This window comes from Babylonia areolata, chromosome 17 (assembly GCF_041734735.1).
Source record: "Babylonia areolata isolate BAREFJ2019XMU chromosome 17, ASM4173473v1, whole genome shotgun sequence".
NCBI lineage: Eukaryota > Metazoa > Mollusca > Gastropoda > Neogastropoda > Buccinidae > Babylonia > Babylonia areolata.
In genome coordinates this window covers 9,205,513-9,223,808 of record NC_134892.1, presented here as the reverse complement: position 1 = coordinate 9,223,808, position 18,296 = coordinate 9,205,513, and the positions used below count along the sequence as shown (strand labels likewise).

The 18,296-nt window shown below is 41.9% G+C and overlaps 1 protein-coding gene across 2 annotated transcripts; it reads right to left on the bottom strand.

Annotated features, from left to right (window-relative positions):
- Positions 1–286: 286 nt before the first annotated feature.
- Positions 287–14,454, bottom strand: LOC143291637 (uncharacterized). Of its 2 annotated transcripts, none has more exons than XM_076601609.1 (6): positions 14,354–14,454; positions 12,786–12,936; positions 10,716–10,859; positions 10,072–10,281; positions 9,194–9,327; positions 287–6,050 (listed from the first exon to the last, which is right to left on the bottom strand). In XM_076601609.1, exons 2-6 carry the CDS (start codon positions 12,907–12,909, stop codon positions 5,949–5,951), a joined length of 714 nt encoding a protein of 237 aa, XP_076457724.1. In that variant the 5' UTR covers positions 12,910–12,936; positions 14,354–14,454; the 3' UTR covers positions 287–5,948. The 2 variants fall into 2 exon arrangements, with proteins under 2 accessions (XP_076457724.1, XP_076457723.1); XM_076601608.1 differs by lacking the exon at positions 14,354–14,454 and adding an exon at positions 14,189–14,343.
- Between the last annotated feature and the right edge of the window lie 3,842 nt (positions 14,455–18,296).

Genomic DNA, 18,296 nt, shown 5'->3' with positions numbered 1-18,296 from the left:
GTTTAGTTTTGTCTTGCACTTTAACTTTCTTTTCCTTATCAAATATGTGTGTATTTTCGCCATTGTGTTTGTGTATTGCTTGTTACATATGAATGAGCACGATATAAGCTCAGGTTTGTTGTTGTTTAAGTTTTCTTAATTGAACGCTGTATTCCATCCACCTTGTTTCTTGATATTAAAAAATGTTTAAACCAAGTTATATATTTCATACTTCAAGAACTTGTACCTATCAGAATTAGCAACACACACACACACACACACACACACACACACACACACACACACCATCATCATCATCACATTTATTGTGTCTAATGCATGACTCCATGACATTTTGTATACAAAAGTTTCATATAAAAATCTTCAATATAAAAATTTGATTAAACATCAGTCACTATCATCATTCAGAAGCAGCAAAAAGGCCAACTAAATAAAAAAATATGTTTAAAAGCTTTGCACATGAAATAATGTAAAACCAATTATAACAGTCTTAAATTGATTAATGAAGATCAAAATGGAATTTGTTGCCTGCAGATATACAGGAGATCATTCAAAGCTTATGTACCATACCATATATCATTTGAAGGAAAAACACAATCTCCAAGGACTAGTTTCTATAGATTTTGGAAAGGCTTTTGATTCAGTCAGTTGGAAATACATGCACAGAGTTTAGTTTTGGTGATGATATTTGTCAACGGGGAGAAGTGTTTTACACTATAAAGTCATCTACATTAGCAAGTGGTAAAGTGTCTACTACAAATACCCGGACTGAACGAGGATGCAGACAGACAGATCCACTCTCACCCTATTTGTTAATTTTGTGTGCAGAATTACTGGCTTGCAAAATTCGTAAGAATAGAAATATAAAAGGCATTGCAATTTCAGACAGACTGCAGAATTAGCCAGTTTGCTGATAATACATATTTTTTCTAGAGGGTGACAACAAATCATATGGAAAAAATGTTTAAAGAACTAGGGAAATTCAAATAAATTTCAGGATTTAAATCATGAGCACACATGTATGGCTGACAAATAAGTGTAACCATGATTAAAAAAAAAAAAAAAAAAAAAAATCAAATTTTAAAATGAATTGGAATCCACCAGTTTAAAATGCAAGGGTTCTGGTTCATTATTCTGTGTGTGTGTGTGTGTGTGTGTGTGTGTGTGTAACAAATACAAACTCTTGTGGTGTTCATCTGTTCCTGTCAACCACCATACAATAATAACTGTGTTGTTCCATAATCTGAACAAATCTCGACTTTGTTCCACATAGCAACATAACAGTTTTCTTTAAATTGTCAATTATATGTTCCTTTCATCAATTTCAAGAAATTTATAACTCCAGGAGCAGCTAACCAAAATATTCCACACAGCCACTACACACATATCATCTCTGTGGTTTACATTGGTCCCACATTATGTCAACAACTGGCAAACCACTGGCATATCACGGGGCAAAATCAATAGCAAACATTATCATTTATGTGACCCAAGATACAACACCATGTTGACCAAACATGATATGCAACCATCAAAACAAAATACAGCATAACTGAAGGAGAAGAGTGAGGGAGCAGATGGAGGAACAACAGAAATAACAGAGGAGTGGAAAGGTGGCGGTGTTTACTCAAAGACCAGAACCAGTAACTTCCATTTAGTCAAGCAGCGGCTACATTTTATTTTACACTTTAACCACTTATCTTCCAGTCTGCAAGTCACACACATGCTGACACAATTCAGGGTTTCTGAATTTAAAACAAGTTTGTTATATTCAATTGTGCAATACCACATCAGCTAAAAAAAAAAAAAAGGCTCTTGTAATACAACATCATGATGACAATATGGATACTTATACAGGGCCTATCCTTGGTTGGAGACAAAGCTCTAAGCGCTTTACAAACACAGAATCATTATCACAACAGGCTGCCTACCTGCATGGAGCTGACTGCCTGCTGCCATTGGGCGCTCATTATTTGTTTCCTGTGTCATTCAGTCAGGTTGCAGTTCACGTGAACAGTCACACTCATTCAGATATGTAACATTTTACATGTATGACCATTTTGTTTATTTAACCCTGCCATGTAGGTAGCTATTCCATTTTCAGGGGTGTGCATGCTGGGTATGTTCTTGTTTCCAGAAACGACCAAATGCAGACATGGATTACAGCATCTTTAACGTGTGTATTTGGTCTTCTGTGTGTGTTTTCACACGATGGGGGTTCAGGCACCAGAAGGTCTGTACATATGCTGACCTAGGAGATTGGAAAAATCTCCACCGTTTACCCACAAGGTGCTGTTACTGAGCCTGGGACCCTAGGACTGAAAGGCCAACACTTTAACCACTTTAACAATCTCAATTCAGCTGACACAAAATTTATGTTTCTAAAAAATTCAAACTAAATTTCCAAAAAAACATAGAACAAATAAGATAATTTACTTACAACCCAGGTCAGTCTAGGCAAAGATTTCTTTGCATCTCCTCTGTCTGTCAGGTTCTTCCTTTTCTCCAGGAAACAAACAAACGAATGAACAAAATTCTATTTTTCCAGGGTACTGAAATAAGCATAATAACAAGAATGCTATTTTCCACCCAGCACTGGGGTACAAAGTAAAAAATAGAAATGCACAAGAGCAAAAACGTATATCAGAAGACAATGGGCACAGCCCCTTCGTGTCTATACACATGCAGAAGATTAAATACGCATGTTCAGCATCCTGCAATGTCAGTGTTCGGTGGGTTATGGAAACAAGAACATACCCAGCATGCACACCCCCGAAAGCGGAAAGTGTGGAGAGAGTAAAGAAGAAAAGATGAAATGAGAGACAGACAGACAGCCGGACAGACAAATAGAGGAGAGAAAGTGGGGGGTGGGGAGGGAGGGGAGGAAGGGGGAATGTCAAAAGTTACATTACAAAGTTAAATTACAACACATATCAAAGCAAATGGCAAGAACAATAATACAATACATGTACAAAAAAGTAAGATATTCATGAAAGAAAATGTGGGTGACAGGGGACAGGGAGAGAGACATATCTTATTACTATTAATAACATCATTAACAATACATGGAATGGATTACTATGAATTAAGGTGTTTTTCAGTCCTTCATGAGATATAAATGAGTAATTTTCTTAAATGCATGTATGGTTTTGTTGGGTTTTTTTGTTACATGAATTCTGATTGTAGATAACATTGCATTCCATAAGCATCCTCCAAAATAAATAAGACCAGACTTGAAAATATCAACTCTTGAGAGCAGCACCATAATCTTGGGTGGATGAGGGAGACAACTGAGAGCCAGGTGTGCAACCCCATCTTGTTCTTCTCTCCCAACCGACTGTGTATACTAATTAAACTGACCAATCAATCACAGACATTGTGTCTACAAATTAAAAGCAAGGCCTTCCATGACTGGCAGTAAATGCCCCACAATGTACACTGTAAAGAAACACGCTGGCTGGTTGCTTGTAAAATTGACCAGTGATGCACAACACAGTCCTCTGATCCTCTCTCTCTCTCTCTCACACACACAAACACACACATCAGTATGGAAAGGGGAGCAGGGGGGGCGGAGGGGATGAAATGAAGGGGGGATGAGGAGGGTGGGTGAGGAGGAAGGAAGCAGATGAAAGTAACTGTTGTGGCTATGTTTGACTTATGGCGCCGGCAATTGGGCTTAGCAACCAAGAAGTTGTCTGAAGGGTGTGTTGGAGGGAGGGGGGTGGGGTGGGGGGGGGGGGGTGAAGGAGATAAAAGGGGAAGGAAGGGCTTGTTGAAAGTGCGAGGGGGGGGTGGGGGGGGAGTGGGGAAGGAAGGAGTAAAGGGTGGGGGGTTAGGGGTAACACAAAAAAAGGCACTGCATGGCTTGATGCTGGATTTTCAGCTATGAGCACCTGACACTATAACGCATTGTGTGCATAATTATAAAATCACAGAAAACTCATTGCTTAAATGCTTTTCACAAAGCAACCACGCACGCAAAACATGATCATTTTCTATTCAAACAACAACAACAACAAACTCCTCAAATCTGGATCCTTCTCTCTGTGTCAACCTGTTCTCACACACACAAACTGCCTGTTCACACCTGTTGCCCCTGTCTCTCTCACAGATTTCCACACGACATACAGAGCCAGGCAGACAACATGATGCCCCATCTCTTCCACTGTCACCACTCCACCATCTCCATCTTCAGCAAAACATAAAAAAAGGAATAACAAAAAAAGCAACAGCAAAAAAACTTTAGCACCACCTGAAACTGTCTCCTGAATAACAACAGACAATTTACACAGGTGTACAAATATAAATACCACATTAACCAAATCTATCAGATTTACTACACCTTTCTGCTCAACAAAATCACAATACTGTATAAATCTTTACACACATTTGTTAATCGACTGATCCTTCAAGCAGTAACCTAAACAGAGTGCAAGGATAAATACATTTTAAAACATGAGAGGCAAGGCCTTCAAGACTCACTTGTGATACACTTAAAAAAAAAAAAAATCCAAGCTTTTTATGTATTGAGTATAATTTCAAAATGTAATGTTTAAGACGAGAAAGATCAGTTTAAAGTAAATTAAGTCCCCTAGCATTAATTACAGAGTAATTTTCATCACCTTCATCAAGACATCATCATTATTTATCATGCATGCTTCTATTTATAGCTGGTCGTAGGGCCAAAGGCGTGCCATGGTTGTGTAACAATGTTTTGTGTGATGTTTTTCTTAACTTTTTGGTGTATGACGTGTTTGTATAATGACATAGTGTCCGATGGATTTCAGGGAGAGTGTCCTTGGAGAAGGTCGTGAGGACAGCGGTGTTTGGCTGCTGCAGTTGTTTGGGGTTTTTTTCTTCTGGTTCCCTCTGTAGACGACCAAGTGTCTGCCAGATGGGAATATCTGCATTCATTGTATCTTTGTTTCTATGTTAGGCATCTTTAGTTCTTTTTACACAACTCACGGAACGTAGACCAGTGGGTGCTTTTTTTTTCCCCCGTCTGGTCAAAACTTTTTCTGGACACTGTTCTAACCATAGGTCCTGTCCGGTGCTCATCTCTGTGGCATTGGATCTTCCGTCGGTCTCCAGCTCACATTACTTTAGACCACCCATCTCCTGGTACCAGCAACGGGACCGCCAACGTCTCTTCTGACACTTCGGAGGAACACTACTTCAGCCTGCCAGCGTCTTGCAGGGTTTCACCTTTACATGTTTCAAGATGTTTGACAGTGATATTTCAATGATCAAAAAGGAATGACAATTCAGTGCTTCAATTTCTTTTCTTTTTTTCTATTTTCTTTTCCTCCTGAGGACTCCTGGTCAGATTTCACTCTTGACATTTGTGCTTCAGTAACCTGTATCTGTGTGTGTGTGTGTGTGTGTGTGTGTGCATGCGTGCATGTGCGTGATAATAATTAAAACTTGCTCAACTTCATATTTACATACCTGTACTCACATACTCACGTGAATACATGTTACTTGTGGAGAGTGGGAGAGAAAGCGTTGGACTGAAATAATACTTACCTGTGTTTAATATTGGTTACCCGTATTTAATATTGGTGGGAGTGGGGTTGAGATGATGTGCCCCTGAGTAAACCAGATGTGTTTATTTAATAATTGACTGTGTGGCCACACCCATCAGTGTCCTTTGGATACTTTGTTGAAGGAAATAAGAGTTACTTCTGTTGTTGTTCCTTCTAAATATTTTTTTCATTATTATTTCTGTAATATACATTTATAAAAATACATAATTACGTACATTAAATGTGTTGTAAAAATCTATTTCTGCGTGGGCTTGTTGGTGATTTGGCATCTGTAGTGGGGTATTGGGGGGAGGGTGCACGTCCGCTTCAGCACGCGTGACTTAACATGTGCTCTCCATCTCTTTCTGCTGATTTGGGTCAGTGCTCTGTGTGACGCTGTCTGAGGACTGTGTTGGTGGACTTCTAATTTTCCATTTCACCTTTGTCCTTCGTCTCTTTGTTTCCGGCTGCCTCTGTGGGGAGGAGCTTTGTGACTGCTGCAGGTGACTTTTGAAGCGATATTGACTGCACAAAAATGATAAAAGAAGTTAGACAGACAGATAGAAAAGTACATGAGAGAAAAGCTGGTGAGAGAGAGAGAGGAAGAGAGACAGAGAGAAACACAGAGAAATGCGACAAGTTACACTAAACTAAAAAAAAACAAAAAAAAAACAAAGCCTTCATCTTGATGGATTTTTCGAATGAAATGTTACATATGCCACATAATTTCATAAATTTTCTGCATATCTTTTTCCAGAAATGCTGGAATGATGGTCAGCTGCCACTTATTTGGAAGCAATCTATTATGGTTCCAATACACAAACAATCATGTAAGCCCAGAACTGACAAAAATGGCTACAGACTGATTGCACTAACATCCCGCACATGCGAACGTATGGGGAAAATAATATTGAGAACACTTCAGTTCTGTGAAAATAATAAAAATAATCCCTGTGAATCAAGCTGTCTTTAAAAAGGTACGTCAGCTGCCAACCATTCTGTGAAACTTTCAACACAAATAAAGCAATACCGGTAATTTGTAAAACGAAAAAACATCCATGCAACATTCTTTGATGTCAGGAAAGCATATATTGATCAAGTGTGACATAGCTTACTTTTGTATAAACTGAAAAGACATTGGAATATCTGGTCATATATTTCATTTGATCCAGAACTTCCTCTCAATTACATGAGACCAGACAAGAATGGGAAGTACATATTCCAAAGCTAGGCCTCTACAAATGGGTCTACCTCCAGATTCAGTAATTGTTCCTATTTTATTCAATATACCAACAGCAGATTTTCCAAAAGGAATAATGTGTTTGTTTGGAATGCTGATGGTATTTACATATGGATCAAGGTAACAATGAAATGGAAAACCCCAGCCAGGGGTTTGAATTACATGAAGAAAATATATCAATGTGAGCAAAATAAAAATTAGCACATTCATAACTGAAAACGGTCTCACTTTTTCTCATGAAAAAACAAGCATTGCTTTCCCATTCAGGATGTGATCAAGAAAAAAACTTCCTGTATTTTACATGGATGGTACCATCTTAAAATACACACTTACAAAGTTTGGGGGCATTCTTCTCACACCAAATCTTTCTAGAACTACCACACAGGCCACATACTAAATAAAGCAAGAAAGAGTCAAAATGTTTAAAAGACGGTTTGCAAAAAATGTTGTAAAGACTGTTTGCAAGCAATGCGCGGGTCAAGATACAAAAGCACTAATATGTTTGTTAACCTCCCTTGTGCGCTCTCAGCTGACGTATGCTCAGGAAGTATTTTTCAGAGCACCACAACACTTGTTAAGTAAGCTGCAAAAGTGTAAACTGCAAAGCATATAAAACTACCTCAGTGGCACTATCTATAACTGATCAGATCTGTGCTTGAAAGAGCACTTCACAAGTACGGAAGCAAAGAATATGTATAGTTTAGATGCTTAAAATATATATACAATGCTTACACATGTGAGAACGTATGATCAGACCTCAAAAAGCCATCACCAAATCCTTTGATTTAACTTCTTCAACTCTCACTCACAGCATGGATGACAGAAAAGAAAGAAGATCACTTGCTTGGGCTTTTTTTTTTCAAAATAGCGTTACGTGCACTCATTTTGAATGAATGCTGGAAGAAGGAACGAAAATTGATGCCCACTGAAAACATCAGACTATGGGGTTCCACTGCAGAAAAGAAATACATTGACCTGTTGTTAAGGTCTTCCCTTACAGAAAATTAATAATCTTTCTTTTTTCTTGATACCCATTTACCTTGGAAAATATATTTTCATGAGCATGTTTCTCTTTATCAAATTTTAAATTAGGCACCATCAGTTTATTTGTTTATACAGGTCCAATCTTTTTTTTTTTCTTTAAAAAAAAATATTTTAAATCTAATATGTCTCTTCACTTTTAGATGAATGAACTGGGGGCAATTATGTGGGGGAAAAAATAGCAGAATGAGAAAATGTGTAAATGAAAGGAAGAAGCGTGTGTGTGTGTGTGTGTGTGTGTGTGTGTGTGTGTGTGTGTGTGTGTGTGTGTGTGTGTGCGTGCGTGCATGCCTTTGTGCATGTGTGTGTGTGTGTGTGTTGAAAACATATTTCAAAGTGTTATGCATTCATATACATGGCATGCACATCCCTGCACTCCTGTCAGAGAATGCAGACTGTGAGGAGTGCAGGTGCAGACGTGCCTGTACAAGCACATTGCTCTGCATCATTCCCTGGCTCCAGAACCAACACCCCACAGGGGGGAGGTGACCCTGGCTCAAGAACCAACACCCTCCCAGAGGGGGAGGTGACCCTGACTCCTGAACCAACACCCTACAGAGGGAGGTGACCCTGGCTCCAGAACCAACACCCCACAGGGGGGAGGTGACCCTGGCACCAGAACCAACACCCCACAGGGGGAGGTGACCCTGGCACCAGAACCAACACCCTCCCACAGGGGGAGGTGACCCTGGCTCCAGAACCAACACCCCACAGGGGGGAGGTGACCCTGGCACCAGAACCAACACCTTCCCACAGGGGGGAGGTGACCCTGGCACCAGAACCAACACCCCACAGGGGGAGGTGACCCTGGCTCCAGAACCAACACCCTCCCACAGGAGGAGGAGACACTGGCTCCAGAACCAACACCCTCCCACAGTGGGAAGTGGCCCTGGCACCAGAACCAACACCTTCCCACAGGGGCAGGTGACCCTGGCTCCAGAACCAACACCTTCCCACAGGGGGAGGTGACCCTGGCTCCAGAACCAACACCCCACAGGGGGAGGTGACCCTGGCACCAGAACCAACACCCTCCCACAGTGGGAAGTGACCCTGGCACCAGAACCAACACCCCACAGGGGGAAGTGGCCCTGGCACCAGAACCAACACCCTCCCACAGGGGGAAGTGGCCCTGGCACCAGAACCAACACCTTCCCACAGGGGCAGGTGACCCTGGCTCCAGAACCAACACCCCACAGGGGGAGGTGACCCTGGCACCAGAACCAACACCCTCCCACAGAGGGAGGTGACCCTGGCTCCAGAACCAACACCACACAGGGGGAGGTGACCCTGGCTCCAGAACCAACACCCTCCCACAGGGGGAGGTGACCCTGGCAAAGCAAGACAAACGAATCGAACCAAACGCATCTGATTTGCAACAACTACTTACATGTTCAGACTTCTTTTTCCTGTTCATCACCACACACACTATGACCAGAATCACCACAATCGCCACAACTGCAATACTCCCAATCACGACACCAATTACAGCACCTACACTGATGGGTTCTTCCACCTCAGGGACTAAAGAAGAAACAAAACAAAACAAAACAAAACAAGATGAAAGTTAAGACATGGAAAATATTTTGTACACAAGAAATATTTTTTCCGCTTCATACAACAACAAAAACAGTAACAATACTACTACTACTACAACTACTACTGCTAATCATTATCATTATTACTATTATTATCGTCGTTCTCATTATTATTACCATATACAAAGTACTCTGTCCAGAAAACTGCTCTAGGTGCTTTACAAAAAAAACATGATATAACTTGTCACATCGATGTTTCACATACACAACAAAATGTATCTAGGAAATTGTACACACACGTAAGCATAACGCTCACATAAATGTTAACGTACATTCAAAAATACATTACTATTGCAGGAATATAACTGATCAGAGCTGTGTGCAACAAGTGCTGTTCCTGTGATATATATTGGGATAAAACTACTGTTCTACGCCTTGAAGACTGGACTGGATATCTGATATCTACACCCTATTAACACCAACTGTGAAATCAAATTTCAAATGGCAAATGGGAAGCACATGCCAAAATAACGCCCAACACTAAAGGGGTTAAATGATAAAGATAAAAGAACACTCCCTTCACAAAAAAAAAAAGAAAAAGAAAAAAATCTGTTACCCAACAGCTTAGCTACACCACCCAGATGCTCTTGGAAGCAGATGTCTTTGCCAAAGTTCACTTGACACTCATTAAACGCATACCTATTCCCAAAGGGAAAGAAGAAACACTCACTCTTCAGAGCAAAGTGGCATTTCTTTCCTGTCGGCCGGTCAACATCGGAAACTCGGCAGATGTAGTCCCCTTCGTCCTCCTGGCTGACCGAGGACAGACCGACCGTCAGGTACCGAGTGATGTTGGAGAAGTCCAACCGTGTCGGGCTGGGTAGTATCTGGTCACACTTGTAATCAGGGTGTCCATCCATAGCGCACACCGCTACAGTTTCTGTGAAAAACAATTTGAAATCTTTTTTTTTTTTTTTTTTTTTTTTTGGCATAACAACATGTTTGAAAAGTACATACATTATACTCATAAAGACTCATATACAAAAAAATCTCTCTCTTAAGCAGGCATACACGGACACAGTGTTTGGATACAAATGTACACAAGCACATGCCCCCAAGTATACAGACATGCACACATTTACAGAAACAGACGAACACAAACAGAGACAGACACACAGACAAAAAGGTGCTTTTCAGAACTTGTGAACTTGATGAAAATTGGAAATGTCATGGTTTCACTGGTCAAAAATCATAAACAATCAAGAAGAAAGAATAATACACAATCTCAATGAAAATTAGCCCTGTTAATGATGGATATTATAAGACAAGTCAAACCTGTACCATCTCAAGCCCTAACCACCACCCTCAACACACCTGTCTCTCCACTGGAATTCTGACGCTGGATGAAAATTTCCTTCCGCTGACCCTCATCCTGCATGTTGACCCCAAAGTCACAGGTCAACTCTGCCTTGTGACCTTCCACCGCTGAAGGCATATTGCAGGTCACTGACTGTGGATCTGAAATGCAGAAGTGCACACACACACACACACACACACACATATATATATATATATAGAGAGAGAGAGAGAGAGAGAGAGACAGAGACAGAGACAGAGAGATACACAGAGAGAGATATACATAGATAGATAGATATATCATTCTTCAATGCTGGTCACACAAAGTGGAAAGTGGAAGAGAAGCTGACAACCGGTCAAATGCACAATTTAAACCAGTTAATTTAATGATTTAAATCCTATATATCTTAAGGCACACAATTGGAACAAAACTACGAAGTTACTTATTTCCATGTTGTGTACAGATAATGTGGGGATGTGCATGTCAAAAACACTTGCGGCACTGTGACTCAAAGTGCTTTACACCGGACAAAAAAATATGACAGAAGCAATTAAATTTCCTTGGAAGACTTCTAGTGCATGTGACAAATAACAACAAATATCAACGCACTGTATTCATGCACCCACTTCTGAGTTTACATGGAATTTAAATGTGACATATGTCTTTTTTTTTTCTCTCTCTTTTTTAAAATTTATATATATATATATTTTACCACTCAATTTTCTGCACCGTTTCAAAGGAGTTCAGTAGTGCCTGTTCTGATTTATAGTTCTCAAGAACTCACCTACCAAGCCCATTACTGACAACAATAATCGCTTAGTCGTGGAGCCAGACTGAGGGAGAGTCCCCTCCAAAGTGGAAACTGCTATCATGGCCCTCCAATGACAGTACCCCAAGAATCTGTCAACATCAAAGACCCTGACAGGACTCAATGCAACCATGGAACGTGGAGGGGGGTTGAAACTGAGGCCACCATGAGAGCAGGGCATGAATGACCATAGAATTTGGGACTTTATGTTTTCATTGTGATGAAGAAGGAGGATGCTATGAAGGTCCATTTTAGGTTTGGGACTATGTGACAAGGCTGTACTCTACACTTCCTTTCATAATGATATCCCAGCATCAGCAAGACTCAATAGATACAGACACTTGGAGTGATTGTCAGGAAATTAGAGCAACACACCCAAAGATGCATCTGTCAAGTGGATGATACTCAACTATGTGGTACCAAGTCTTCCATCTAAGCCCATAGCACACTCAACTCTTGAGTAGGAACCGGCCATAGGCTGAAAAAATCCACCTCAGCTGGGAATTGACCCCACAAGCATTACAACTCTTGTAAATTTTCTTCCAAAAATTCAAACAGAGCTTTGTTGAAATGAAAGTATGCCATGTCACGTAGCTCATGAAATCAAGAAACAGAGTGATCATCACCATACAACACAAACTGACATTCCAAGATTTATTGGGCAATAACTCTAAATGGTTAACACACGAGACATGACACATCTTATAACAGGGAATGACAAATTAAAACATTGAATTCACAAAAAGGAATGATAAATTAAACACTGAACAAGTTGTACATATCAACATCTTTATTCTTCAAACAGATTAATTTTTGTTTTCAATGAAAATTGTAGTGGTTCCCAAAACAGCCACTTTTTAAGTGGAGTCAAACAGTACAAGCATGACCATAATGTAATAGAACTAACAAAACAGCTGACACCGATGAAATACGCCAATTCATATGAAAGAATGGATGCAACGTTGATAAAATAAACTCATCTCAACATTTCATGGGCCTCAACTCAAAAGTCACTGCATTTTCAAAAATATTGTGTATTGTTATTACTGAAAGCAGTCATTGACACCCCCCCACCCCCCCCACCACCACCTCCTTCTCTCCACCCTCGTTCCCCACCCCTCCCCTAAAAAAAATTAATTAAAAAAAAAAACCCAAAAAAAAAACACACACACACAAATAAACAAAATCCTGAAATATACAAAATTACAATTAATTCAAATCACCGTGACGAAAATTCACTGACCAGAAAATAACACAAATCACATAAAATTTCACTGACCAGAACAGCGTACAGGGTCTGCAAAGATCACCAGGATGCTCGAAATCAGCAGTGGACATCGTGAAAATTTCATCAGCATCTCAGTGTTCACTCTTTCAGGGGTGGTGGCGAAAATCCCAGTCATGTCAGACTTTGTCTTTGCTGTCAACACCTGCGGTGAAGAGCAAGCTATGGTATGATATGTGAAGACACAAAATGTCATCAGCAGATAAATGTTTATCAGCAAAAACAAATGCTTTTTAAACCCAAACCAGTCACAGTAAAAATGGCAATTAATGTGATACTTCAAATGCTATGGCCGCATCATTGTGGAAAAAAAAAAACATGGACATGCCCACAGTGAAATGTATAAATACTGAAATAACAGCACTGAAAAGTATGCTAGTTTCAGTAACAGATTAGCTATATGGAATGAACTTTCACCTCAACCAAAATGTGTATAATAGTCATGTGTGTGTCTGACCATGCCCGTCAGAATAGCAGAGGAGGCAACTGACTGCTGTCCTGTCTATCTGGGAAAGAATTTTATGTTTGTAGAGAGTGTCTTGCCCAAGTTACATCCCCACTCTCTCTCGGCCAAGAGGGATTCAGGACAGTCAGCGTTGGGATGGTTTCAAAAGGCCAGCAAGCCCCCAAGGCTGCAACACTAAAAGCCAGTGCAGTCTTCCTCCTGCTTTGAGAGTCATAGTCCTCCACGAAAGACTAAGCTGTAAATGACTTCCCATTGCAGTGCAGAAACCATCAATCATTAGCTCTCACTCCAAAAAATATAAATGTACACCAACTTAATTATTTATAAAAATACATATATTGTTTTTATTATTAAAAAAAAATGCTGAATATCCTCAATGTAATTAAGAGAGCCTTCAATTACTTAGACAAAGATATATTTCTCAATTTATATAAAGCATTAGTTTGATCGCATGTGGAATATGGTAATATTGTGTGGCACCCATACCTTAAGAGACAATCTATAGCATTAGAAAGGGTCCAAAGAAGAGCAACGAAATTATTAAAAGAATGCAAGAATATGAGTTACCAACAAAGACTCACATACTTAAATCTACATTCACTGAAAGGTAGAAGAGTAAGAAGAGATTTGATTGAAACTTATGAGATATTAAATAACATAAATGATGTAAATGCAAGACATATCTTTAGAATGTCTGACTATGACAGTACAAGGAACTCAGTAAAGAAAATTTGTTTAGAACACTGCAACAACAACATTAGAAAAAATTCATTGGCTTTCCGAATTGCACAAACATGGAATACACTACCAATCGAAGTTAAACTTGCACAAAATTCTAACACGTTCAAAAATCTCCTTGACAACAACACCATCTTAAAAGAAAATGTTTTTTAACTATGATGAATAAAACAAAGTTCTTGCAGAAGAGTACTTGCGTGACGTTGGCCATCCTCCAGTCTCTCGGAACTACTCTGGTGTTGAGGGAGCACTGGTACAGGAGTGTGAAGGCAGTTTTAGACGCTGTAATGCATAAAATCCTTGGTATATTATGTCTGAACCTTCACCCAAAGATACTAAAGTATTAACTGCGTCTTACCTCCGACCTGTCTCAACGTTTTGCCTTTGAAGTTGAAGTGTTTCTATCGGGAAAACTAAAAATGTCGAAACCGAAACTTCGAGACGGCAGTCACTTTTAACGTTCACTCTTCGGTGTTGAAGTCCAATTTATAATGTACCCAAATGGGTACACCTGTTTCCGACGAACGTGTCCACCATCTCTGGTTCGACATTCTTATAATTCTAATTAACATTTTTACCCGTCTGCAGTACAAAACATACGTGAAAAACTCCAAAACAAGTAAAGATGTTAATGAGATATATATCAGTTTGTTGACTATAGTAGAGGATTTTAAAACGAACTTGTCCAGATTAGAAAGGTGTCTATAAAGCGGTTGTTTTTCAGTGGGGCTTGGAAGAGAAGGGGGGACACGCAAAGTGAAAGAAAAATTTGTAAAGAATTCGGGAACCTTGTCGCTGTCAGATCTCTAGGAGCGGACATGCGCGAACGGGACGTATAACTTGAGGCAGTTCGTCACAATGATCCGGGTCGAAAGCGGTCCGTGTACGCGATCATGATCGCCAGATTATCAGTTAAAGTGAAGACGGAATGAACTGTACCGTGCTTCGCGAGAGGATGAAAACCAGTGTGGACTCGGAGGACGAGACAATAGGTTCCGATCCTAACATGAACAACTGAGTGCTTATGGAGAGAATGTCGATCAGTGGATATAATACCATGTTTATGTCCCTGGTTTGATAACAGGTGCATGACTGGAGCCACTGTTTATGACGGAGTGAACTGCAGTTTTACAGGAACACTGGTTTGGCAGTAGATGCGTTACTGGGGCCACCGTTTATGACGGAATGAACTGGAACGTTTATGGGGCATTGGTTTGGCAACATGTTACCCAACGGGAGTTCCGGTCAGAGAAGCAGCTCCACAGCAGGGTCCCTGTCCTGTGTCATCACAGTGCCCTCGTCAGTTCCACAGTGCAGTCTCCAGTCAGGGGATCAGGCGGCGGCCTCGTCATGCGTGTTTGGGAAGCTGCCCTCGTGGTGTGACAGTGCCAGCAACGATCTTCAGTCGGCACAACACAATATGTGCATGAACTAATAGTCACACACACACACACACACACACACACACACACACACACACACACACACACACACACACACACGCCCTGGAGTGACGGACACACATAATGACACACACACGGTTACTATGGTGTTTAGACACGCAGTGGTGACTGACAGTGTTTTGAGATCCAACCAACCTAAGCTGAAGATTGGCAGAAAATGGAAAGTCACGGAGGCAATTAGTGCAGCGAAAGAAAGTCTTAAGATGAAGGAAATAATAGGACACACCCAAACCAACCGGCAGACAAGGCCTGGGATCGACAAAGATGGAATGGTGGTCCAAAGCAAGTGGCCGGGACGAAGCAAAAAGAGACATGATCATACAGAAGATCAAGAAGATCGAAGAGGATGATAAGAGTCCAGAAGGCAGTCCAGCAAGGCCAGCAGGAGCAGTGGACAACATGGGAAAATGCACTCCAAAGGATCCTCAGCTGGAGCAACATGATGTGTGGAACATGGTCCCTCTGAGGATCAGCTTCATCCTAAGATCTGTGTACGACTTCCCGGTTCTCTCGAATGCAAACTTGGTGAAATCGGGGGAAAGCAGATGACCCTGTGTGCCAGTGCCTACTCTGCCGTGGCAAACAAACAGTGGAACATGTCCTCAGCTCATGCAAAGCGGCACTGAGCCAAGCGACGGTGAGGACGGTACACATGGAGGCACAACCAAGTGCTAAAAGAAATTGCACACTGACGTGGTGAGCACTGTCCAAGGAGCACCAACCCCACCAGAAGTTCCAGTAGAGTTCCACTCTGCAGAAGGCAATAAAATCTGGCCAGGAACAGCTGTAACATCCAAAGCATGGAAACGTGGGCTGCCGGCTTGATGGTGCCGCAGATTGGGAATGCGCAGTTGACCTACCAGAGGGGAAGAAACACCCAGAAATTATCAGTAAGAGCGGCATGAGACCTGACATAGTACTCCACTCCAAGGCAACAAAACAAGCAATTCTGATTGAGCTTACTGTGCCATACGAAAGCAGAATAGAGGAAGTCCACAAGACCGAGACTGTAGTATGTTAGTTTAGCCAGCAGCCTGAGAGAACTTCTGGCTTCCAAGCCAAAGTCCTTGCTTTCTGGCAGAGAGAGGGCTCTCAAGGCAATGACAGAAGCAGCAGAAAAGAGTTCCAGCTGGATCCGGTCGAGGGGGAATGAAAGTAAACTTCGTAAGGATTAAATTTCCCTTTTCAAACTAGGCGTACGATGGCTCAGTGGTGAAACGTCTGCCAGAAAAGGTAACTCAGTCCTCGTGAAGTGGCGACCACCATGGAGCTGGTGCGGGTTCGAACCTGCTGAGGACCAGCAAAAAGAAAAAAAAAAAAAAAAAAAGGCGGCGAAACAGGGCATGCAGGAGTCATGACCTGGGCGTGGCCAGGCCCCCTTAGAGTGAAAGGAGTTAATGGCCGAAACACTTGACTGTTGTTGTCTAGTTCATCATTTATCAAATGGATTCCCCAGTCTCCTCGACAAAGGCGGCAGTATGTTGCAGGTTTTCCAGTCCTCCGTAGAGCTTCCGGGCCGCTGGGATTGGGTCGGGCCAGGCTTTCTCTCGGAGTGCTTGGTGGAGCGGGCAGGACTGCAGCAGATGTTCTGTTGTCTGGCTGTGTGTTCTGCAGGGGCACTGCTCTGTGTCACCGATACGGAGTGGTGTTTCAGGCGGTTGTGGCCTGTCCTGAGCCTGAAAATGGCTGCCTGCTCTCGACGAGTCAGCAGGTAGTACGGGTCTGCTCTGTTGTGGCATGGATGCTGCTGCTTCCAATTGTTCTGCAGCTTGGCCTTAATGATGGTCCTGGATTCAGAGTAGTTGGTAGACCTGTCCATCTGCTCTTTCGTAGTGCCTTCCTTTGCCAGGTAGTCAGCAGTCTCGTTGCCAAGCACGTTGCAGTGGGAGGGAATCCACTGCAGGGTGACTGTGTGACTTGTGCAGAGGGAGGCGAGAGAGGAGGACACATTGTTGAGTTCTGGATCTCTGTTGGACAACACTTGACTGAAGGGGGCTTCTTCTCTGAAGGCCTTGTACTGTCCAGCTCTCCCTAAAGTTTCTCAGCAGTTGTCACACTGATAGAAACAAACAACAACAAAAAAAGATCAGTGGCGTGTGTGGCTGTGTGTGTGAATGTGTGCGTGTGTGTGTGTGTGTGTGTGTGAGTGAGTGAGTGCTGTGTCTAGTGTGTTTGTGTGTCGGTGTTAGTGTGAATGATTCACTGTGTGCTTTTGTGTGTGCGTGCGTGTGTGTGTGTGCCATTGTGTGTGTGTGTGTGTGTGTGTGTGTGTGTGTGTGTGTGTGAACGGGTGCCACTCCGTGTGTGTGTGTGTGTGTGTGTGTGTGTGGTGTGTCAATATGTGTGTATGTCATCTTGTGACGTCATCTTCTCAAGCGCTTATAGAGTGTGGTGTGTGTGTGTGTGTGTGTGTGTGTGTGTGTTTCACGGCTACATCTTCTTCGTCTTGTTCTCTACGAAGAGAAATTGGGGTGGGCACATGCGAACCATTCACCAGATTCCTTCAGGTCTGTCGATTGTGTGTCAAAGCCTAGGTCAGTCTCTGCAAATGGTTTTCCTGTCCATTTTGCAATGTTGTCAGTCCATTGTTGTTGGGTTTGGTTTTGTTTTTTGTGGTGTTTTTTTTTGTGTGTGGTGTTTTTTTTTTTTTTTTTTTTTTGGGGGGGGGGGGGGGGGGGGGGGGGGGGGGGAGTGTTGTCTTGCCTTCCGTCTCCCTCCCTAAACAGTTCTTTGGAGAACTGTTTTAGCAAGGCCATTTGTCATGGAGCGAAACGCATGGTTTTTGTGTGCTCCCTTCCTGATTGGTCGGACTGGAGAGTCGGAAGTTGGGATGAGGAG

Excerpts from the sequence above, each read along its gene's own strand:
- LOC143291637 (XM_076601608.1), bottom strand. Across the intron at positions 9,328-10,071 it reads ATGCCACTTTGCTCTGAAGA|TCCCTGAGGTGGAAGAACCC; the intron begins GTGAGTGTTTCT and ends TTTCTTCTTTAG. Across the intron at positions 6,051-9,193 it reads GGAAAAAGAAGTCTGAACAT|TCAATATCGCTTCAAAAGTC; the intron begins GTAAGTAGTTGT and ends ATTTTTGTGCAG.